Here is a 25516-nt window from a genome sequence, read left to right as displayed (position 1 = left end):
CCATTGTTTCAGGGAAATAGAAAAGTCAGTAAATTTAATTGCAGTCCCTAGATATTTAATGAAAGCAGCCTTTATGCTTTGCCAGACACTAAGCTGTGCTTTAGAGTCCTTATATAGATTTTTTATGGTAGCTGTCACGTGTAAATGCTATTCACAAAACAAAATCACAAGCTTGTCTATTTGCATCACACTCCATCATAAGTACTGTGGTGGGTTGATGTTGGCTGGATGCCAGGTGCCCACCATATCAGTCATTCACTCCTCTACTTCACCAAGACAAGTAAGAGAAAATGTATTGAGATAAGGACAGCAAAGTATCACTCACCAGGTACTTTCATGAGCAAATCAGGCTCAACCCTCACATATTCTCATACCTTTCTCTGGCTGTTATTAATGCTGCACTGTGACTTTTTTCCTTCTTAAATATGTTACCCCATCGCTGATGGGCTCAGCCTTAGCTGGTGGCAGGTCCGTCTTGGAACCATGTGGTTCTGGTCCTGTTGGACATGAGGGATGCTTCTGACAGCTCTTCACAGAAGCTACCCCTACCCCCCCACAAAAAGCTGCCGCTCAAAATGAATACACAAATATATTTCTGACATCTTTATATTTTTATTATTAATTTATTACAATCTATTTGTTCTGATCTCACACACCTCTTGTGCTAATTTAATCCATTCCTTTCCCTGATGTTGGTTCCTTCCCTGAATACTCCATAATTATCCTTGTGGAATACCAAAACGCTCTTCCCTTTTACTTCACAATGAGCTCTGTATCCCTGAGCAGGCCCCTCCTGGGTCTCTGAAGTGACTGGAGAGCTCCTAGAGTGAGCTGTGCCCTAGCTCCTGGGACTGGGTTTCACAGGGACAGCCCTGGGGAGGCTGGGGTAGAGGTTGGGTCTCTGTGTTGGTTTCCCCACTTGCCCATGACTCTCTGTTTCTTCTGCACCTGTGGTGACAGATCTAGAGTGGTTGCAGAAAGGCCAGGGAGAGGTGGCATTTGTCTCACCCATCCACCACCATATCCCTGTGATCCTCTGTGTGTGCATAGGTGAGCTTTTTATTGCCTCGCTGTCCTGGCTGCAGAGGAGGCAGGCCCTGCATCTGTGTGGGCAGGGCAAGGTTGCTGTTCTATACCAGCCATATCATTGGTGGTGGAGTGGATTTGGGGGCCAGAAAAGGTTGAGTGCACCCCCAAAAGCACCTAATTTTGCCTGTCCATTGGGGAGGTTGTTGGGATCAGCTCTGTCAGGATCATTCTTTGCTGCTGGTGCTGCTCATCCCTGTCCGATTTCTCTGGGACGTGGCTTGGAGACATGTAAAGCCGCTGTGTCTCCAAGCCATGGTGCTGACAAAAGCGGGACCGCCATATTGTGGAGCCAAAACCCCACCAGAGCCAGCGCGGTGCAGCGCCAGAGCCAGAAGCAGCCATGCGGAACCAAGTCCAGATTCTGAACTGACAGCGTGGTATGACGCAGACAATCCGGCTTTCAGGGGTTTGTCCACTGTTGTTTCCCATTGTCTTTGGCTCAAGAACAGGGAGAATCAACCAAAGGGAGTGGCCACCATCTTGTCTTTGTCCCAGGGTCTACGTGGATGTGACCTATGGGAAGCCTCCAACCATCCTGTCTTTGTCCTGGCAGCCACATGGAACTAAGTCAAGGTGGCAAACTCCTGTAAAGTGTTCTCTTTTTTATATACTTTTGTTATTGATATTGTTGCTGTTACTGTGTGTCCCTTATTCTACTGCTTTTTTTTTTCTTTTTCTTATCTCAACCCATAGTCTTTGTCTTTATCCTTCTCTTACTGGAAAGGGTGAGGGGAAGGGGAGTGGCCTATTTGGAGTTTCATTTCCATCTATTGTTAGATCTCCACACTGACCTAGCACATCTATCAGTGTCACTGGCTTTTTGAAAGCAAGTCAGTATGGGAGGCAGCATAACACACCTCTTTGAGCAATAATGGGATAATAAACTTTTTTTTTTCCTAGTAAGAATTCTGATTATCACACTTTTTATATAATTAGCATACAGATCCTTTAATTACTCTTTCCCCCTCATATCAAATTAACATCATGTTTATTATTATCTTAACATAGCTATATTATTGCTGTAACTTGGCCTTTTCCAGTCAGCCAAAACTAATACTAACAAGCAGTCAATTTAATTTTCTTTCCTTTGTTTGATCTTTCATCAGGCAAACAGAATTATTATAATTTATTTCATTAAAATATTGGAACTACCAATTGGATATAAAGCTATGCATAATTAATTGGTCCAGCAATTTTTTCAGATCTTTGTAGCTTGCATTTTTAGCAATATTTAATGCCCCATTTTTTACATGGTCAAGAAAACCAGCTCACTTTTATAAAAAATTAGCACTGTACTAGAATAGCACATCTTAATGCATCAAGTAAATATAGTATTAAAATACTTGGCAAGCTGTTGTCATTTTCATTTGATTTTTTGTATTTTGATGTTTTCATCAATAAGAATATGTATGTCCCAATTTCTCTGTGTTTACCTGTGGAATATTTTTTGTAGCTTCAGTGTTTCTATTCAGAAGGAGGCATGGTGTTGAATAGCCCTGAAAACCACTAGAAAAAAATTACATTGCAGTGACATGCTCTGCCTTGTCTTCTTCATATCTGCCATACCAGCAATGTTGGTCTCATGGAAATGAACTCTCACGATATATATCACTGGATACAGTTCTTGTTCTGCCTTGCTCCTTGATGGCATTGCCATGGGGGGAAAGATGTTGCAGTCATTCAGTTATGAACCTTTTTTTTAATTTTAAATTCCTCTACCCTTACCTATGCTAATACATGAATTCCCTTTGCACATTCAGTGGCAGTTGCAGAGCATATGATTTGTCTTGTGCCAGTGTTTCATAAATGTGTAAATTCCCCAGAGGTGAAGTATCCTTAACTAGGAGATGAAAACCTGGCACTTCCTAGAAACAAAGCTTATCAATGTACACAGAATGACTTAAAAGGTGTCATAAAGAATCCCCTGCTTTTTTGCCTATTTATAGCTTGTACAGTATGCCTGCTTAGCTTTTGCTTATTGCCAGAACAACAGAAGGGTTTTTAAAAATATTTTTTCCTTTCTTTTTAGGAGGAAAGAACCCCACAATACCTTTAGCTATACAGCTAAAAGTGGTCTGCTTAAGTTAAATATTTATTTCAAAATTCCTAGAAGTAGAACAGAATAAGAAAGCTTCCAAAACAAAACATGATTAATGGCTGTGTTTACTTTTTTACTTTTGCAGTAACTCTGGCCTCTGTTGTAGAGTGTTTCAAATAAAGTATTCTATTTTTGGCAAGTTTTCAGAGACGTTCAAGAAAGTATTAGGTATTTTAATAATTGCGTACCACAAGTTATCTATCTGTTGTGTTTAATTACATTCAGTAATTCAGGATTTAACAAACAGTTAAGTCAAACAATGAATATAATAGAGGCTGCTAAAATAAATGTATGCTAATAGAAAACCATGAGTGAAATAATGTAAATCAACTTGCAATTGCTAGATCTTTCAATGAATTTTCATAATTCACAAAGTCTGCCTATAAATGCCTGTCCTTTCCATGTATTCTTTAAAATACTAGAAATTATGTTTTAAATAAGTGAAAAGAATTTGCAGTGTTTCCTTGATGCATGATACTTTTAGTCAGGGGTTTCTTTTAGAATTGTTACTTAGAGTATATTTAGAAAGAAAATTAATAAAAGCAATTGATAACATCAAGAACCAGAAAAAAAACCTGATGTTTTCTAGCTCTTAAGTGATGCTGAATGGACTTTTCCTTTAAATGGTCCTGAGACAAAAATATATATTTTGTTAAATTTTATTATCAAGAGAGTAAACCAGTCTTGATATGAAAACATCAACAAGGAGATAATCCACCATCTTTCTTGACAATTCTTTTCTGTGGTTAATAGAACCACTTATGTATTCCAGTACTGCCACAGTAATACTTCTTTCTTACGTGTCTAGTAAAATGTTGCTAAAAAGGCTCAGATGTAGCTGTCTCATTATATCAGCCCTAAGAAGATGCCAATTTAGTAACAGCCATTCAGTTAAGACTATTCAAAAGACTATGGCTGAAGTGGCATTCAAACCAGGACTGAATGGTTCTCATTTTATGATTTACTTTTAGAGTCAGTTCCTAGTCACTACTACCCAGTGTGTACTGCAATGCTGTATATTCATAGACTAAATTGTATTGATAAAATTTTCCAGAACTATGGAGAATATATTCAGTCACTGAAGACTTGATGCCTGCTGGACCAGTTTTATTATGATATATCATACATTGAAAGCACAAAGTAGTTAAGGCAGTCCATCAGGGCGAGGGGCCAGCTAGGAGACATAGAGAAGGTTAATGGAAAACAAATGGCTGTGCTTCTTTTTAAACCTGCAGAACCTGTGTCAGTTTATACAAATAGAATGAGAAAGATTTGTGTAAAAATCTACTGTGACACCAATTTATCTTGGTGCCATTTATTCACTAGTACTGCATGCAGAGATTTCCAGCACAGGGAGCAGGTGGAAGGTCTGATAGTGACAGGCAGTACTTTGCTGAATTGATGGAACAAGGAAGCCAACTGATCATGAACCTACAGCTTTTACAGGTAGCCATATAGGAGAAACATTTGTGCCTGCTGTGAAGCTCTCTGGAGTTATAATACCGATTAGTAGGGAAGATTTTGAAAGCTGTTAGTGACAGAAACACTGAGAGAGTGTATTAGATGGAATACTCTTCAGGCAGGGAATAGAGAAACAGAAAAGGAATGAATATTCCAATGAATTAGTGTAAACTAGAGATCCTGTGGAAGGCTGTGATGCTTCTGCAAAAAGTCAAGTGGGCAGCTGAGAGAAAAAGCTTCTTAAGAAGCTCCCTGGTGGAATCATCCACACTTATTGAGTGTGGGATGTTGTTTTATCAACAAAATTATTATAGAATTCCCTTCATAAACTAAAGTTAATAGTAAGATTGAGAATGATTGCTTTTTTCTTCTTCTCATAAATGTTAAACTTTTAGAGAGAATTCATAGTACAACAGGCCATAGGGAAGCAGAAGAAAACCTAGAAACAGATAACGAACTGTTTACTGATCTCACATGACTTTGAGAAATAAGAAAGAAATGTTTCATTCATAAGTATAATCTGGATAGAACATTGATGCTGCTAAATGTGAAGCTGTAGCTTATTTATTCCAGGGCCAAAAAAGGTACTATTCTCATAATTATGTCTTTGGAGGAGAGTGTGGAAAGATTAGGCACCAGGGCAAAGCGAGCAGAGCACTGAAGTGGACTCTTCAATCTGAATTACGAAAATACTTTGTTTTACAGCAGGACTACTCATATTGAAGAAAATAAGAACAGTGAAACTAAAGCAAAAGGAAATTGATTAATTATGCACTGTACTGAGATACATTTGCTAAGTTCCTTCAAGAATAATCTTAGGAATGTTCTTGCAAACACATCACTTTTTTACTGAACTCTGCAAAATATTTAAAGCCAAGTGTAAATCTTTGTAAAAGATATGTAACATATGTAAAAAATACTGAAAATATTGGGGTTCTTCCTCTACTGTAACAAAACCAGAGAACTGTTCAAATAAATCTATATATATTCCTTATAGTGATGTAGAGCTTCAGACTGGACAGGAAGGGTGCTTCTTGTGATCACCAGATCCTGGGCAATATGCTGTTCCTCTTCACCTTCAAATATCTGTACTTAGGAAATATCTGCAGTGAAGGGCAGCCAAGAGCTGAACTCAGCGGAGCAGCAGCAGAGCAGCTTGAGGAAGTACCAAGAGATGATGTCAGAATATTTTAGCTTTGAGTGGTAGCCAGTATTTGAGGTCTTGGAGGTTATTTCATGCAGGAAGAAAAATCAGCAAGATACTCATGTATTTGGATAACTGGGGAAAAGCATATTATGTCACTGAAGTCTGGGGTAAAATGTGTTTTCTTCACACATGTTCAAATATGTCAGAAACTAAGAGCTGCATGAAAGTCACAGTAGATTTGAATGAAGATTTACAACCTAAAATTTTTACTTTCATGATCCATTCAGATAAGACCAGGCATATATTCCTTCCATGGATGAGTTTATTTCAGCTGTAGCAAAAGTTTAAGGAATATCACTGGTGCTTTCCAGTACTCTGATAAGATTGTAATGGACTTCCAGCATTCAGCTCTCTGCCCTCTTACCTGAGTAGGTAAATCATCTCCAGAAGACTCTTGAAGATATGATGAACAGAAAAGGTGAAGTTAGCTAATTAAGTAAGCTTAACTGGATGTTTAAGTGAAGCTAGCAGAAGGTTGTGCAGATTTTTAAAAGTAATCACTTAAAAGTTGGAAAGTGCTGTTCAGTTCTAACATTATTAATGTAAACTTATTCCTCTTTTTGTGCTTTCAAATGGAAAATCATCTCTGAAATCAGGAAAATCTTCCTAATGAAGGTGCAATGGGGAAGTTAAAGAGAAGTGTCTAAGAAAAGTTATTCAAATGCGATTTAAATTGTTATAAAACATCCAATTTAGAGTATTTCTTTTATTTACAGGAGGAGCTGAACTGGTTAACTTGAACCACAGTGTGCAGTAGTCTCTGTTTCTTTTTCAGACGTTGAATAGTTTTTATTTTAGGGACTATGCTTGCCTAATACTTTTAAAAATGACAATAAAACACCTTTTAGGGCACATGCAAAAACTTACACATTCAAGAATAAAAGAGGCAAAAGTTTGCTTTTCAAATATCAAACTATCTTATTTCACTTCTTGGGTCCATATGTCTCCCAGATAACTACATTTGGCTGTTAAAGGTTTTCCAGGCAAAAAGACTCGTTCCACGTAATGTTTGCTGTCTAAAATGTGGGGATCTAGCTTCAGCAAGTATTATATGTTTCTGTTACGTTTTGTGGAGAGAAAAAGGCATCTCCAGAGAAGGATTCATTGTGTCTATCTTAGAAGGGGATGAATCACCCCCTTGAGTGAGCTATTTCTCTTCATAAAACATACATTTAGATGACTGATCTTAAGTTTTGTGCATCCCCTCCCTAATGTTCTTTCAGTAAGATACAGAATGCCTTTTCTTGACATCTGAAAAAAAATCCAAGGATAGAAACTGCAGGACCTGTTTCAGTGCATGACAGTCAAAAAGCTTTTCATATATCTAGTCAAAACATCTTGTTTCAATTTGTGACCTCTGTATTTCAAATAAAGCTTGTGAGTACAATTTTTTATCATTCACACGAAGTGTTCTTCAAATATGTATAACAAATGCCCTTAAGGGTGAAATGTCACAAGGAACTTGAGTGATGATTGTAATTTTTACTCTAAAATAGTGTCACAGCACTAAGAGAAGAAGAATAGAGTTCTTTTTTTCTGTCCATTGCCTAATAACTCAATGTTTTTATTACTCATCCATGTAAACAATATGGGTTCTGAATACTAAAAAAACTGCTCACAGGTTTTACATAACACAGATATTAATAAATTGAGAAATTAATACTGCTGGAGGGACCACAACTCCTGACAATATCCCAAATATTCTCTGCAAGAATATTATGTTGTTCATTTCCCATTAAATATAGAATAATTTTAACAGATTTGTTACACAGCCTGAAAAACAACTTAAGGTGGCACTTGATGGAAACTTTCGAACCTAAGTCTGGAAACTTAGGTTCCAAATCCAAATAAAACCATATCCATAAAGTTTGCCATTCCAAAATGCCTTGGGGATAATATTGTCTGCACTGATGTCTCTGTATGATGTACAGTTCCTGCCTTAGAAGAAAACACCACACTGCTATCATAACCATTTCCTACTATTCAGCTACAATTGTGTTTCAATCATCTTTCATCATTTGAACACCTGTTTTCCTCATTTAGACGTGAATGGCTGCACTTGCACACAGCACAGAATGTACTTTCTGCAGTACTTGCTCAATTTCAGTAGTCAAGAAAAGGCACCTTCCCTCTGAAGTTACAATATAGAAATAAATACAATGGAAAAATGATTTTTAATGCAGTATTTAAAGACAACTTATTTTCTACCACTTCACTTAGAAATATTTACATACAGATTAGTGTATATTGTAGTAATTACAAAATTTATACCATGTAATGGCAAAAAGTATAACTTACATTCTGTAGAATGAATTTATTTACTGTGAGTTTCTAATTACTTCCATGTAAGAAATGTTTGAGTTGAATTTGTGTTTCTGTTTGTATCTTGGATAAATAAGTGCATTTTGAGATTATTAGCCCCTGCAAGGTCTAGAAAAAAAGTATTTAATATTAATCAGGGAAGGATTACAGGTTTTTGTAATTTTTGGTTAGTGAAATGCATCTTGATGTTGTCATTAGCATTCTAGTACAGAGTCAGTCATCAGCTATTTTGCAATTGCTGTTGTTTTTTGACACAATAGTTTTGAATTGTTCATGCTTGTTCTGCAATTATTTTCTATATCTGATTTTACTTTCCATTGCTCAATTTGTTCCCACAGAACTAATAAATATCCTGTGAAGGTGTCCTCTATTTCTATCCTTTTCTCTTACCATAACAATTAAAATTCTTCCCTGTGTCTTCCTTAATGTATAGCTGCACTACTGTCTTCTCATGTCTCTTCCTACTTGGCTCCTGATCCCACCTATGGTGCCCAAACTACTTAATAGGGATAGGCTGGGAGTTTATCAGCCATTCAGCTGACTAAACAGAGAAAAAAGATATTAAACCTCTGATGCATCTGTTCTTTCTCACAAAACTTTGCCCCTGTGAGAGCTCTTACTCTCTTTCTTCTTTCTAATTCAGTTGAAATTGCCCTGTAGATTCAAAAGGGTTTAGGTGAGCCAAATAATGTAACACACTGTGTTAATCTCATTGGGAAACAGAACTAAAAACAAGTTTCCTGATGAAAAGTGAATCAAACAAAAGCAGGTATGAATATCACATTGAAAGCTTATAGTCCTTGAATATATGTAGATAATGTTCTGTATATTCTATGTAAGATATATTTTTTTAATGTTTGAGATTTTCTTATATGGAATGGCAAACACAGGAGATCCATACTTGTAATTAGGACAGGCTGTTCTTTTCTTTGAACATAAAGAAACTTGAATCCAAAATATTGCCAATCCTGATAATGTCTGTTCAAAAAGGACATGGTTGTATTCTTTGTAAAAATAAATAAAACCAAAAATTTTTTTGGATTATCCAGAAGCTGCAGTTATTTCAATCTGCTCTAGGTTTCCTATATAGCTTTGTATTACTTTAATGCATGATTTTGAAGTTTTTATGAGGTTTAATAATGAATTATATGAATAACCTTTTAATGAGGTTTAATAATGAATTATTTTCTCTTTGTTTGCTTGTCTTCTCAGTAAAAAAGGCAATTGAACTGAAATCAAGAGGAGTCAAGATGTTGCCCAGCAAAGACAGCAACCACAAAAATTCTGTCTGTAAGTTGTTTATAACCTTTTTTTAGTGACTGCTTATATCTTCTGGAATCCTTGTAAATATACAAATCAAAGAGAGAGATGTTGGGATGCTATGGTCATAAAATGGTTATTATGCTTTCAATTGTCATTGAATCAGAACTCCACTGATAATACACTGCTGAGGGTAGAAAGCAGAATATGGTTGGTGTAAATTCTGAAAAATATGGTATGTAGAAACTCCCCCTGCATTTTATATATCACAGTATTCTAGAGTATTGTATTATTTAGAATTCAGAGACACATGGCAAGTTAGGAAATCCAGGCAGAACACTGCCATATAGACTTCATCTGTTCAATACTGGGGACAGTGAAGGTATCTGAGAATTTTCTGTATCTAAACTTATACTTTGTAATCTTTTTTCCTTCCCCTCACTCAATATCACAGCTAAATTCTTCCCTCATCTTGCCACACTGTCTGGTGAACACCTCTTTGCAGTCTTGCACAGCAGGGGTTAAGAACTGGTGTAATTCCAAGCTTCTCAAGAAGATGGAGGTCACAACATCAACTTCCCCTCATTGCATGCATAATGCACTCTGGAATGACACCTGTTTGGTCCCTTTACACCTTTTTCCCTGTGTAAAGTGTAAAGCTAAAATCAAAATGCTCCCTGTGGGAATATGAGGTTGTTAGTTTTTTTGAGCATCACTTTCTCTGAACTGGCAATCTGACTAATATCCTGAGAGCGCTTTCTCCATTAATTTGGCCAGTCTTGAATTGAGAAAAAGAGGATATTTTTGAATTTTGAAAACTGAGGGCCCCTTAGCCCCCCCCCCAAAAAAAAACCCCAAAATTCAAACCAAAAAAGCCAGAGGTTAGGCCAGCATTCACACAGAACTCATTAAAAGTGTTGATGTTTCAGATGTATTCAGATAAATTAATTCCTTATGTAATAACAGTGAACTCAATGAAGCGAAACCTCTGCTGTGTTTGCCTCATGTGGCATTCTGCAAGTGCAGAGAAAATGAGTGTCTTGAAAGCTGATGTCTAGAGGATATGTTTTATTCTCTGTGTTTCTGTCGTGCATTGTTTAATGCAAAGTGAGTTTCTCGTATGCTCACTGGAAAAAAAGAGGCGTGACAATTTTCTGCTTTAAATATTGCACATTGATGGTGTGGCACTCAAAAGGAACTTTTTATGCAAGGTGTAGCAGAAAAAGTTGATCCATCTCTTTGGTGTCTGTATCTGAATGGGTGATAATTTCATTATTTATAAGTTACTTCTGGGAGCTGTGTGATCTCTGCTTACGGTCTCAGAACAAATGCTGTCAAACACCACATGTAGTTACAGAAAGTGGAAGTAAGACAGGCTATGGAAGAAATTATTATACAGCAGTCTGTTGTTTACCTCAATGAAAATTGTCTTTTTTTCCTTTGTGTTTTGACTTGTAAAACTTTATTATCATGTCTAACTTTCCAATATAAATCTAAGAAGTGCATTGTTATTATTACCATTACTTTCACATATATAAATCTTTTAAAAATTACAAGAGTAAAATACAATAAGTTGGATTCAAATGTATTTCGATGCTCTTTCTGATGTAAGCTTTAAGCATTTACCTTATCTGTACTTACGCAGACAGAAAACACAACTGGGGATTTGACGCCAGAGAAATTATAAGAATGGATATTATAATTTGATGCCAAATAGAATATTTTTAAAAAAAAGATACATTATATACCAACACCTCTCACTATTTTTGTATGTTAGATCTTTTAAATATTCTCTCTCTATAAAGCAGAGAGCTTAGTTTTGGCTTTTTAGCTTATGGGGGGTAAATGGAATGCAAATATCATCACACCAAATGCTGTGAGAGCATATCCTGTGCATCCCAGGACCTGTAGCTTTCCCACAGCTCTTCCTCCCAAGCAGAAACTGCCAGCAGCTGGTTCAAAAAGCATTTCACAGTGGCACCAGCCTTTTAGGATTTATAAAGAAAATGTTATCAGTGTTACCAGTGATAATAACATTACTGATAATTCCTCATAGAATGCAGAATGGTATTTTAGTATTTCAGTCATGTACAGTCAGAGCTCGCTCTCCTCCTTTTGGACCTGACTGGATTCCAGGATACTTTCTTTCAGATCTTCCATCCTTTATAAAGAGCCAGGTAGCAAAGCATGGCTTTCAGATGAAGGTGCCTCTATATTGGAAAGAAAATTCATTATATATTGTAGCACTCCCCAGGGAAACAAGAGGGCTTTGCTGTTGCTTTTTGTTTTGGTTTGGGTTTTATGTGTGATTTTTGGTAGAGTTTTTGGTTGGTTTCAAGGGATTTTTTTTTTGTTTGTTTTCATGGGGTTGGGTTGGGGGTTTTTTGTGTTTTTGGTTTGTTTTTTTTTCTTTGTGTTTTTTATTTTTCCCCGGTAGTTTTGTTTATTTGGGGTTTTTTTGGGGTTTTTTTTAGGTTTTTTTTTCTTCTTTGGTACACCTGAAAGAAACTTATCAAGTTAGTTTTTTGCCAGATAATCCTGATAGGTAGTAGTCGTTAGCAGTGAGCCAGATGCAGTTGAATTGTGATTAAATTATGCAAGGAAATGGGAAAAGGATGGGAAGGATAATTGAAGTAAAATACAGTCCTGGTTCATCAATGCCTTGCACTTGGCAAAGGTACATGGGACAGGCAGTTTTCACAGTTCTAAGTGCTTGAGCTGCCACAAGCACTGGCCGAATTCAGTCAGTATATTTACCCTTGAAGGTAAATCAAGGGTCATCTGAAGCTGATCTCTCATAAGAGCAAGGGCAGAATTGTATTTTATGAAACTGCTTAGGGAAAGCAAATCCAATTACATCTGTTGGTGTCCATCTGATTAGTTGCCTACCCACTTTTGTTATCATTCTGATATATATGCTATATTCCCAAAGATCCATCTTGCTGTCTTCACTCATTCTAACATGAAAACCTGCAGACTCTGTGTCCCTAATAGCTTTAGCCTTTTCTAAAACTGCTATGACTATAGTTTCATAGTGACTGATTAAATAAAATAAACTTCTTATTGCTGCCTCTTGTATGAGTGTTTTCATGGCATTATTTCTGTCCAGCAAATCTCTCAGAGGGTGATTATCATCTCTAAACATATTGAGCATTACCTCTACAGCAGAGAGAGACTGTGCGGGAGAATCCTGTACATCTAAGAGGAGAGCCCTAATGAAGAGAGCTGCAAGGACAGACCAAAATTGGGCAGCCATAGTCCTTATAAAGGTCTCATTTTTTTGTCAAATAGAAGATCCTTGTAACTGCAGACCTGCTAATTGGCACCCCTGCAAATCTTTGTGCCTTCTGCAGCCCAGAAACAGAGAAGGGTTAGGAGAGCAGACTGCCCCAGAAGGCCCTAATGCCATCACCCTCCTGCTGCAGGTGCAGGGCAGACTCATACTTCCACACCTCCTCACCAGCAGGAGGATGGAGCACAGGGATGCATCAAGCTCACAGTAAATGCCAAGGAAGTTCAGTGAGGTGAGACACATCATATCAGGTGAAAAATGCAAATGATTATACAGTTTATGTGGTGTGTACAAATCTGCCAGTGCAGTAATCAGTGATGCTAGGAGATGAAGGCAGCAGTGAGAAAGAAGTGCCTGGGAGAGCTGATTTCCTGAGTTTGCCCATGTCAAAATGTAGTGCGGTGAGTCGCTTGCCACGTGACACAGCAAACTGCAGGTAATGTCCACAGCCTGAAACAGTGACAAAGATTAACAGACAGTGATGCATTTAAAAATATGGTATTCATATTGAACCATGTTAGCATTTCATAGTAATTACTGAATATTTAGTGACCTAACATGACTGTGCAATATGGTGCGTGTGAACTATTGTGTTTTATGAAGTGTAAAATCTCTAAGTATTCACTAAGTAAAAAACTCTTATACTTCACAAAAGCAATTTCAGGCTTCTGTAGTATTATTTGAAAATGTATTTCAGAATACCTAGGAAAACCCATGTTAAATACGTTGAAGATCATTATTTTAGTGTAGGATTAATGCATCCTCTGAGACTTGTTACAGAGTTTACCTAAACAGTTCTTCACCCTGAAGATGATAAAAAGAGCTACTTTACAACAATTATTTTTGTGATGTAGAGCCAAAGAACAAATGAGTTTACAGACTAAGTATTGATTGGTTGCAGCACATTAAGTTGAATTAATGGCACATGCTCTTGAAACTGTAGTGATTAATACCAAAATGGGATTACACTGCTAATTCTGTGTAAGAAAGAATGACAGCGGTCATTATTTATTTTGTTGTTGGGTAACTGAGAAAAATGGCTTAGGACATTGTAACATAAAGTTAAAAATTTTAGGATAAAAATTTGTTGCTTATCAATACATTCCTCACATTTTAAATAAACTGACAATTTCATCTTCTTGATGTTTGACTAGTGGTAAATGTACTTTGACAGAAGCAATATGGAGAGTAGTCAAATTTTGTTCTTCATTTAATGAAAGAGTATTTCCCTAAGAAAGTCAATATTGGACTGAATAGTTGCATTTAATAGCACAATTTTCTGGCTGTTTTGTTCTTATACCTTAGCAAAAATCAATTTATTTAAGTACTTTTATATTTTGATCAATAGATCAATGCTTAGAAATCAGTTGCAAACCAACGTGCAATCAACAACCAGATATGAGAACTGCTGAAGGTCATGAAAATTTTCAGATATAAAAGGAAAAATTATTGCTACTTACTACATTTTAAAAATGAAATTTATGCCTTCTCTTGATATGAATACCAATTTCTGGTTATTGTATTTATATTTAAGTTATCTTATAATTTCTTCCCTAAAATATCTTATTATTTAATAAGTTTTTAGTATATTTTTCCAGAATTATTTTAGGATCACTGAAAACCTGTGTAAGAGCTCCATAATATTATTTTCAAAATGCACATGTAATAGAAAGATTTCCACTAAAAATTCTGGGTTTTTTTTTTTTGTGCTTGTATTGTCTTGAGTATTCACACATGAAAAACCATTTCTTACTGAATTTGGATCTTACATGCTATTTATTACGTCCTGTGTCAGAATTAAATAATGATAGAAAATGCAGTTAAATATTCATTGTTCTGATAGTTTTCAGTTTCAAATTTTAAAAATCCCAACTATACAATATCAAATCTCTCCCATTCTTTAAAATTATGTTCTAATCTGCATTAGTTTACATTAATTAAATCTCATGCTTGCATTAATTTAAGAAACTTTGTATCAGTGATGGGATTGATCACCAATAAACATGATACAAAACAAGCTACCCAAGTAATTACAGGCAGTGGATATCAAAAGATCCTAGGTTTGGATATTGTATGCCTAAGTGCTCTCAATATTCAGTCTTTTTTTTTGCTTTGAATATTTAAAATATTGTGTGCTGCTGTATTTAAAAAATAGTGAAAGAAATAAAATATGAACACTAGGATAGAGAGACCTTATTATTTTTTTTTAAACAAATCTGCTGGAAAGTAGATTTGTTCTGCAGAATTCCAAAGGCCTGTACCCTTTCAAGAAGAACAAATTTAAAAGCACTGGAGAAATAAATGTAACATAAATCTCTCTTTTTAATTGGTCTTGCTGCCAGCTAACACAAGTAAAGTAGATGGGAAAATGTTGGCATCTTTTGGGCTTTTATTCTGGGGCACTCTGTAGTGTTTTCAGGTGTTTTGAACAAGATTGTTGGGTGTTGTTTGCCCTGTTCTGACAGTCAGCTTAATCAGTTTGCTGTAGGTTCCAAAAAAAAAAAAAAAAAGCAAAGACAAGAGAAGAATACCCGTATATCAAGAGACATACTTTACTAATTTTTTGGACGGAAAACTCACTAGCATTGCATTTTATAGTGTTATCTGCTTTGTGTCCTTTAAAAAGAGAAATTCCTAATTGTGGAAATTAGGATTTCCATTTACAAATCTACTGCTTTCCAAAGACTGCTGTTTCCCAGGCTCTTCACGAAGCATGGCAACACAGCGGTGAAAACTGACAGGCTTCATCTGTAGCTCTTTTCAGACCTTTAGTGAGCATCTCTTCAGCATTTTCTGTGTTCAGTAGCAGATATATCCTTTCTTTCCTGAGGAAAATGGAGGCCTTTGAAATACATACATTTAAGATTGAGATTCTTCAGAGGAAAACTGTTGAGTTCTAAGATCAATATGAAGGTGCCTCTTTCTCACTTGTTTCTGTAGTTCTCTCCGAAGATCTCAGCATTGTCAGGGGAAGTTACTCTGTGCTTATGTGTCATATTGTGTTATAATAGTTTACAAACACTGAAATGATTCTCATTTTTAAGTGTCCACACAGTATCATGAGCGCTCCAGCCTTTTCAATCATGAAAGCTATTTTTCATTCGTTCAAATCTCACAGCTTGAAAAAGAGAGCAATTTTCAAATTTGCATTTATATTGTGCATGTCTTCAAATGAGAGAAAGGATTGTTTATAACTTACTAATTTATTACTTACAAGGCTAGGAAACACAAGGCTTAAGTGTCTAAGATCTTGTGGGCCTAGCCTGTCTGCCAATATCCAATTTTATTTTAAAAAGTCTTTTTACAGAAATACTTGAGCACATTTTAATTGTTCAGTTAAAGAAAAGAGGGAAGTAACATTTAAAACACTGGCACTTTTATACAAAAGGTGAAGGTATAGACCCTGGAATATTTAAAATTCAAATATCCTTGTTATATATGTCTATGTATACCTACCTACATACATACTTATAATTGTAAATAATGCATAATACTTAATATTCCATTACACCATTTACCACATGCCTAGTAAAAGATTAATGACTCTATTTCCCCTTATTACTAAGTATTAGGGTATGAAATTGGGCAGTAGGAAAAAATAACTGCTGGATTAACCTCTAACTGTTTTATAAAGCATTAATAAAATAGGAAGGCTAATTACCGTGATATACTTTGTCCTATCATAGACTGTAATAATACAGAGTTACAGAGTTTGGGATTTTCAGAGAAGATTAGTATACCTATGCAATGAAATTATGCTACAATGCTATTTCACTATATTGTATAAATGGCTTCATAAATCAGGTTACTAAATTATACTTGGTGTTTCTAAATAAGCCCTCATCACAGCAGGAGTTTAAATATCTTTTAAAATACTATGCAAAAATCTTGCTGGGAAAAGAACTACTGCCTAAATATATTTGTAAAGAAAAGCATTCCTTATAGCTACAAGCAAAACAAGGTGCTTCATCAATTATTTAATACATAATTTGCATATATGATTTGTAAAATAACCAGAAGAAAGCTTCTATTAAAATATGTAAAACAAGGTGTAATCTGATTGAATTATGGATGGTTAAAATGAATTGTTATCCAGCTAGGAAGCTGAAACTGCCATTAACTAATTTTCATATACAATTATAGAACGTTACTGATTATTCAAAGTGAATGTTTATACTGTAGGCTAAACTGACATTCAATTTTGTTATTTTCAAAGTCAAAGACTTAAAAATAAGCAACTTGCTTTCAGCAATGACAATTCTGTATAAATTAAATATTCATGCAAAATATAAATATATACTTTAATACTTTTATATAATTTTCTTGGCTTAAGTTCTCTATACTGCTCTGTTAAAAATATAGATGTGGACAGTAAATAGGCTGGCAAAATGAAGTCTGTGTAGATTGAAATAATGCATTTAAATTATCAAGGCATTTCGAATTTGTGGGTGGGTGAATTCAGATTTCTAGAACTTAAAAAACATGGAAACAGCTTTAATTAAAGAAAGAATTATGACACTGGTCTATGCAGTGAAGGTATGCTGCAGAATACAGATACCCTTACTGTCAAGTCCTTTGGAAGAGTCACAGACTTCCCACCTCCTGCAAGATTTCCACTTTCCACAGAGGCTCATACTGAACTTGTGTATTTGTTGAGATCCTGATCTTCTAAATCCTTGTTGTGGGAGAATATCTTCAGAATTTGATAGAAGGTCTTGGACTATTTTCTTTTTTTGGAATATGTTGTCTACATTATGAAACACTTTGGAAAATATTTTCACTGTGTTGGTACAGTATGTCACTGTCTGTTGTTGGCCTGTCACACTGGAATGTGTCTATTCCTGCAGCTCTTCTGAGCAGAACTGTGAAGGACTGATGTCATATATGTTTGGAACAGGGAAGTTTTGTTCAGTGACAGCTAATTTATGAACTTCAGAGCAGTTTGTGTCCACTACTCCTTCTTCACTTGGAAAAAGGGAAGTAAAAATTTATATAACACTGTACATTAATTTCCTCAATAATGTTCATTTGGGAGCTTGAAATATTTTTGAAATGGGAATGAACAAAACAAGAAGGAATTAAAATGGAAATAAATACATTGGCTTACTTTTGGCAGGAAAGGACTAGTTGCTAGGGGGAGGGGATTATTCAGCATATGTTCTGCCACTGAAATCAATAGAAAAAACTGTTTGCTCTTAAACAAATAAGAAAGCAATAAGGTTACTCAGCTACTTATTTTTTGAAAAACAAATGCAAAGAAAAATCCTGAAAAATCCTGAAGTATCTGGCTATGTTTTCTGTTTTACATTGGCATAATTGAAAAAGAAGGGACTGTAGGTGGGGAGCTCTGGCTCATATGTATGCTTCTATTATACAAGCCAGCATTTTACGTGACCTATTTTATTCAAGAAGCAACTTTTTATTGACATATCAGCTTTTCTTTCATGTGTCTGAAGTCATATGATAAACCTGATTTGTACTGAGAAGTCACATCCCTTTCTCAATTCTACCAGACCTGGTTCTCAGTAGTCTGCAAATGTATCTGCAGTCCAGAACATCAGAGGCTGAAATGAAAAGCACTTACGTTGAGATTAAAAATATAGCATGAAGAAGTGCAATCTGCTTGTATGTTATTCTGTTGTATCTATGGAATATACTAAAAACTTAATCCACAATTTAGTGTTACACTTCAAAAGCACTTAAAACCAATAAATGATAGTCATTTCTGGTGTAGTCCTCAAGGAGAAGTGCTAATGTGTAAGATGGGCTTGGTTTGACGGAGAATGAGACATTTTGGAGAGGTAGAGCTTGAATCCCACACCACTGTTGTTATAAAAAAACAGAAAATGTCCTCAATTTCAGTCAGGTTTGCTAGAATTATTTTTTTTTCTGTTTTTCAGTCTTTCAGTTCTTATTTTTCAGTTTTTCAGTTCTTATTCAAGAAGCCATTGCTTCTTGTCTTACTGTATGTATGGCATTTTAGTTTTGTTTAGAGCAGTCCATATGATGTTGTGTTTCATATTTGGGACAAAAACAATGTTGATAAAATGTAAGAGTTCTGGTTGTCATTAAACAGTGTTTATGCAGTGTTCAGGCTTTTTCTAGCTATCTCACTCTTTCTTTTTCATACTTTTTTCCCCCTTTCTTTTGAAATTCTGTAATTACTCTCAAAACTGTCTGACTGTTGCCATTTAAATCCAGATCTTGTTTCCTCTGTATTTGAATCAGGCACTGGGTTCCCACTCAGGAAGGTCTGAAAGAAAAAGAGTAGATGACTGTGCAAGGAAAGATTAGCTCTCTGGATATTCATTGATCACTAGAAGTGGAGAGTTCTACAGGCACATCACACTAAAGAGTGTTAGGCTTTGTTAATTTGGTGTGTATTTGGGATGTATTGCTTAAACATGTTTCTTTCAATCATCTTGAATTACTGTTTCCCAAAGGACTCCTACTTGGCCATTTTTACTAGATGATGGAAAAGCAAAATGCACATCTTTGACACGAAGGTCACTTTTGCAACAAATACGAGTTTTGAAGGTGGTGCTAGAATATTCCCATGGAAAAAGTGATTTTTGGTGGGGTTTTTTTATTTTCTTTTTTTTTAGTGTGGAGAACTATGTTTTCTTTGTGGCTCTCTCAAAAGTGAATGAGATGAATGAACAATATTTCAATCTAATATCTTAAAAACAAGAATAAAGAAATACAAAGCAAAGAAAATTTAAGCCCCAACTGCATCTGTTTTATAGTTATATAAAAGTGAAAGGAAAAAATAAAAAAAATACATTTCTGAGCAACTTCAAAAAAATTGAAAACATCAACCCTTCCTAGAGTATTGCCAGTAATATTTACCTGTTCTTTGTTCCTGTTTTGCCATCCATTGGAGTCCCTTCTCTAAAATATATATTTAGACATAACTACTTCAGTCTTTAGAGAAGTAATATACAACCTCACTGATGATCTGAAATATTCCCAATGAGTGAGATATTCAGGATGAGTGCCACAGACATTTATCAGCTAAAGGCATGAGAAGTCAAAATGCACCTTTTGAGGAAACCAGTAAAGCATATATATATATATAGAATAAAGGAATGAAACAAAGACTGCTCATTTTCTTGGATAGTTTTATTTAGAGTTTAATAAAAGTAAAAGAAAAACTAGTGTGAACAAACTGTGTCAGCACAGGATAGTTTGCTGCAGTCAGAAGTCTAGTGTTTGCATTATTTCCTCGCTTGCATGTATGAGTTTTCATATGTATACAACTTTCACACAGAAGTATACAAACCTATATACAAGGTCCAAGCTCCCATCATTCTCCCTAGTAAACAGTCACTTTGTTTCAGTGTGTGCTGGTGTAAGAGAATACACTCTCTTTGCCTTCTTTGCTGCTTATTCTTACACATTCTTTGATTAGTGCAAACTCTTCAGTAGACTCTTTGACACTCATTTTGTTGGCAGAAGTTGCCTCAAGCCTTGCAATTCTGTTCTCTTTTTGAGTTTTGCTGTCTCCTGCTGACACTATATGGGAGGGGCACTCATAAGCTTTCTGAGCAATACATTTAAGCTGGAGGTAACAGGGGGTAATGATGAGGAGAAAGCTTCTCTTGGTGAAGAAATTAATATAGTAAATATTGAGGAATCCATTCAGTGCCAGTAGCAGGTGAGCAAGACACAGCTTGAGCTGCAGGTGGAGCTCTGGTGGTGGAGCCCAAAAAACGGGCAAATAAACTTTGCAAATAAAGGGCATGGGGACCTGTGGCCCAGACAGGAAACCAGACCCTCAGAGATATGCTGAAGACTCTGCTGAAAGAGTCCAGAGCTTGGACTGTGAAGGTATAAAAGCCCTGGGCTTTTCTTTTTTTCAGGGTTCATCCTCAGAGGCACCAGCTTGAGCTGTTATTCTATTGTTGCACCATGATTAGATTATTTTAGGGATCCAGGTCTGAGACTCTTCTGTGGAAAACCAGAAGTTGAACCAGTGAAAAAAATGTGGTCTGACTGTGTGAGAGTGGGGTGTGCAGGGAGAGAAACAGGAACCTGTCAGATCACTGGAGTTGCCTGCTGTGAAGGGGCTTCAGTCCCTGACGTTAAAGTCCCCAGTGGTGGGAGTGTGACTGCCAGAGTGTGGCTCCTGTATGGTCAGACAGGAAAGTTCCCTTAACAGTAAAAATGTAAAAGCAGAAAAATTGTATTTGGTTCAGACAACAATTATGTGTAATTCAGATGACAAAACCTTTTGGATGAAAATTAGAACAAAAGAGATGTTAAAGGGATGTGACACAATTTGCTCTAACAGCAAGCTTATTAACACTTCATGCTTAAAATGCTGTTCTCTACTAACTAATAAAAAGAGCCCATCTGCTGCACACCAGGTAATTAAAGCTCATAAGGAAAACTTCTTGGCAAAAGGAGAAGAGACAAATCGGCCCCAATAGTTGGAATTGGATCATGGTTTTGGAATTCTCCAGTACTGTAGCAGCTATTTTGTATTCTATATTAACGTATTATACATGCTAAATACAAGTATAGCAGTCCTATTGGTCTACTTGCATTCCTATGGCTTAGAGCATTTCTAAGATGACTATTTTGTCTAACAGTAAATATTTTATCTTTCTCTTGACACTTTTTTATAATAACAGCATGATTATCATAGATATAGAGGAAAAGCGTAGTGATTTTCCCTCATAAAAAGTAAGAAGAACATCTCAATGAGTGACCTTTTTTTTGTTAAAGCCTTATACTTTTAAAATAACTTACAAATAGTTTCTTACAAAAATATATTTACATTACATTACATAATAATATATGTAATGATTTTGGCAAAAGTCCAAGCCTAGTCCCAATTTTTCATATTGTTGGGAATGTTTTCTCCATGCCTGTCAGTAGTCCTGGCTCATGGTATAGGTAATCTGTCTTTCAGGGGACAATAAAGTTACAATTTTTTCTTTTATCTTTCATTTCTTGTATAGACAAAATGAAAGATTTGTTGAAGAAGTTGTGTATTATTATGCAATTTAAACTTTGTTATAGAGTTTGTTTATTTAAGTTTGTTTATAACTGTTTATACAGTTTATTCAAATTTAAGTTTGTTATACAGTTACACATTATCTTGCTCTCCCTAACAATCAGATAAATTTTTTGTATTTCTTTTGTCTGTACAATAGAGGGTGAAAGCACTTTAATTGACAGAGGCTCAGCTAGAATTCGTGGATGCCTCCTGAGCCCCTGCTGTGTCCTCCCACCCTTTGCAAACAACACTGCTGTGGGTAACACATTCCTCTGAATTAGGGGAGTAGCTGGATTAGCTTTAATACTGGTAGGATGCCATCAAGTAATACACAGAGTACTCAAAGGTAATTATAGTTGTTAATATTTAAAAGCTGTACAAGTGGTCATATGAAAAGGTTTAGCACATGGACTATATGATTGGACACAGAAAAAAGAAAGACAGTTAAAGGTCAAATCCTCTTCTATTTTAAAGGTTCAATCTGCATAATAACAAAGAGCAGAGTCACTTTTAAGAAGTATCTGGAAAAAGTATTTTTTAACATCAAAAGACTTATTTTCCTCTGACATCATTCTAAAATGATGGTTGAATTAATTGGTTGTGCTAAGGCTTTAACTTTGAAAAAAAAAACCCCTAAACTAAAATGCAGTCTAAAGCATAAATTAATTTGTGAAATTTACAGAGGCCAGGATACAGGGGCTTAGGCTGGAGAGCATTGAATAGCCTGATCTGTCACATTGTAATCAGCTATATCTTGAATTATATTTTCCAAATAAATTCAAATGAAACAAATATTATTCATAGATATATCTTAGAAATTAATTATTAAAGTGTATTAACTTCTGGCCTCTTAAAAAAAGGAAAAAAAAAACTTGCCAAATTCCATTTCACAGTTTTTTTAACTGGAAAAAAATCCTCATAAAAGCTTAACTATAATGGCTTGAATAGTTGCATAGCTATCTAGAATTCCACCCTCCCCCAAAAAAAAACCCAAACCAAAGGGAAACAAAATCTCCCACCTACTACCTGTGTAGAAATTATAGTTTAAAGAAAATAATCTGTCAGCAATAAGTATTTTCCTAAATGCATAAGTTTACATTCTTCACAATATTGAGTACTTCTGAGAAAGGTGGCAAAGCAGAAGAAAAATATTAATTGAGACGTTGAGACTAAAAATTGATGTTGTAGTTCACATGCCTAATTTTTGAGAGAACTTTAGTGGGATCTCTCTTAGCCTGTGTCTTAGAAAAAGCTTGGCAAAATTGATGTTATATGTACAGCACCAGTTTCCACACCAAAGCTGTGTTCAACAGGGGAGACTAAAGTGCTATTTTGTGAAAGTCATGTAATGGATCCTTGTGTTAAATATATAAGGAATAAAAATAGTTATGAAGGAGAAAAAAAAAAAACAACCTTGATATTAGAGCCCTTTCACAGAATTTAAAAGAGCAAAAAATTACTTCAAATATCTTCTATTAATGCTGTTTAAGTAAAACTAATTTGCATAACTTTAACCTAAACTTGTGGGTCATAAGAATTGCTAAGGTCTCTGTGATGCTTTTCTTTGGGTTGCAGAATGCAAATGATCATAGTGATGTGTATGTTCTACACTTTGACTATTACTTTTCATCAAACTGAAATTTTCATAATTTGTTATGAAACAAATTATGAATCATACATATTCAGTAATAATTTAGGTTTTCTTACATAATTTGTTTGAGTTGCCATAAAGATATTTATTTAACAATATATTAGAGCTGAACGAAAGATTTTGGTCCCCCTCCTCCAGAGACAATGCCCTAACCAGCAGGTTGGAGCCATTCAGTTCTAATTTTCTGACCAAATGGTAAGGAATTTGGAAGATTTTTGGGTTTTTTTAATAATTTCAGAATTTTTAGGACCCTCTTAGCTACAACAATCGCATAACAATGGTAATTACAGGTATCTGATCAAATCAGAGGAAGAAACTGAGTAATTTTTCCCTGCCCCAAATAAGGAATCTCTCTGTACAAGAACTGAAAAATACTACCTTCTGTGACATAACATGAATGTCAAAGACCTTGGTTTATTTTTTCTGTATCAAACGTTCACCTTAACAATATTGGTTTGGTTCATAGAAAATTGCAAAAACAGAGCAGATCAATGTTAAGTTGCTATCCTAATGTGTAGTGGTTCACCTTTGAAGTACAACATGAGTAATTTCTGTAATAATAAATTCTGTGTCAGAAAGAAATGCTTGTTACTTTTTTTTTCAGATTTCTTTTTCCCAGAAGTGGTAAATGTGGGGCTGCAATGCAGAACTCCTGATTCTTTGTAGGTGTTGCAGTTAGGCTCATTCTTGCTTGAATGGCATCCCTGAAAGCTTAATGATTGTTCAAGAATCAGCCTTACACAATATTTACAAAATGTTATAAGCAAATATTAAGATGGGTTGCACCATCACTGTATTACTGCAGAGAAACTTTTCAGAACCTCAGGAAGCAGCTTAGCATTTTAAACAATTGGGAGATGCTTCATGTTTGATTTGGAATGAAGCAGTGCCTGAATTTGAACCCAGAACTTACTTCTAAAGGCTGCTTTAGGGTTTATGTCTGTATCATCTCTTTATGTTTGTCCTCCAGGTTACCTAGAATGCCAGTTCTGATTCAGAAGCATGGAGCTGAATTGTGAATGTAGCACTGTGCTAACAAAACCTTAATGCTTTTGGGTCAAAACACACATCCAGCTTACTTGATGCACTTGCATCATGGTAAATTTCTCATCAAAAGTCTTTGCAGACATGATTTATTCAGGAATAAGACAAATTATAAGCATTTTAGGACAAATTCTGGACAGTAAAATTAGGGAAAATTCTTTCTTTTTTCTTTGAGAAAATCTTACACAAATTTATTAAAAGATCTCTGGTATAATCCAAATCCAGATGTTCATGATGCGCATAGCATTAATTACTATACTTGTAATTCATCCATTTTAATATTTTAAATTAGTTGCATATTTTACCATGTACATGCATGAAAGCAAAGCCTTAATGTAACCTTAGGAAAATCAAAGTTCAAATTTTCTTTACAGTATATGACTTAAAATTTCTTTTGTTGAAATTCTTCTTTATCCTGTTAAAAGGCTCACACAAGGAGCATGACAATATAAATATATAGATGTACAATGGTTATGCCATGCATTTTTTGGGACAGACCTGTTACCTTGTTTTGTTTGCTGCAATCTGGTAACAAATATGGGTGGGAAACACAAGCTAACTCTTTGTCCCAGCCAAAGATGGCTCACTATAAAACCCTTGTAACCAAATTTGGTGTGATTTCCTGGTCATAGCACTGCCTGTCAGGGTAAAGACTGAGCTCTGTGACAAACTACAAATACCATAAGCCTTTTTCAACGCCTGAGAAATAGAAACTGATTTTAAATCTTACATATGTAGTAAATTTTTAACAGCGATAACTGAAACTTAAGGGTTTTTTTCCTCCTACACTTTCTGAACAAGCATAAAATGATTGTTCAGATCATTTTATCTGATCCACAGGTTACTTACAAGTTGCTTTGTGTTTCTTCCTGGCTGTAAACTTGTAGAGGCACTCTAATAGAGTTTCAAGAATTTGACATATTTAATTTTATCACATGGATTACTTCAAACAAACTATTTTGAAAGAGATGTAGCTTTTTCTCTTAAGGTTTGAATTTATTTACATTTTTGGCAGCTTATAAATATTTTTCCTTTGGTCTTACTCAAGCAAAGCTTCACAGGAAATTGATGTAAAATCATTATTATGA

General features: G+C 35.3%; 1 protein-coding gene across 1 annotated transcript in view; it reads left to right on the top strand.

Moving 5' to 3' along the window:
- The window catches only part of CSMD1 (CUB and Sushi multiple domains 1), a 1073317-nt gene that overhangs the window by 688766 nt on the left and 359035 nt on the right, over positions 1-25516 (top strand). Inside the window, 1 exon segment of the mRNA XM_036380277.2 lies at positions 9390-9467. Coding sequence (XP_036236170.2) covers positions 9390-9467 — 78 coding nt within the window.

Source organism: Molothrus ater, chromosome 3 (assembly GCF_012460135.2).
Source record: "Molothrus ater isolate BHLD 08-10-18 breed brown headed cowbird chromosome 3, BPBGC_Mater_1.1, whole genome shotgun sequence".
Lineage (NCBI taxonomy): Eukaryota > Metazoa > Chordata > Aves > Passeriformes > Icteridae > Molothrus > Molothrus ater.
This window is presented reverse-complemented; position numbering and strand designations above follow the sequence as displayed.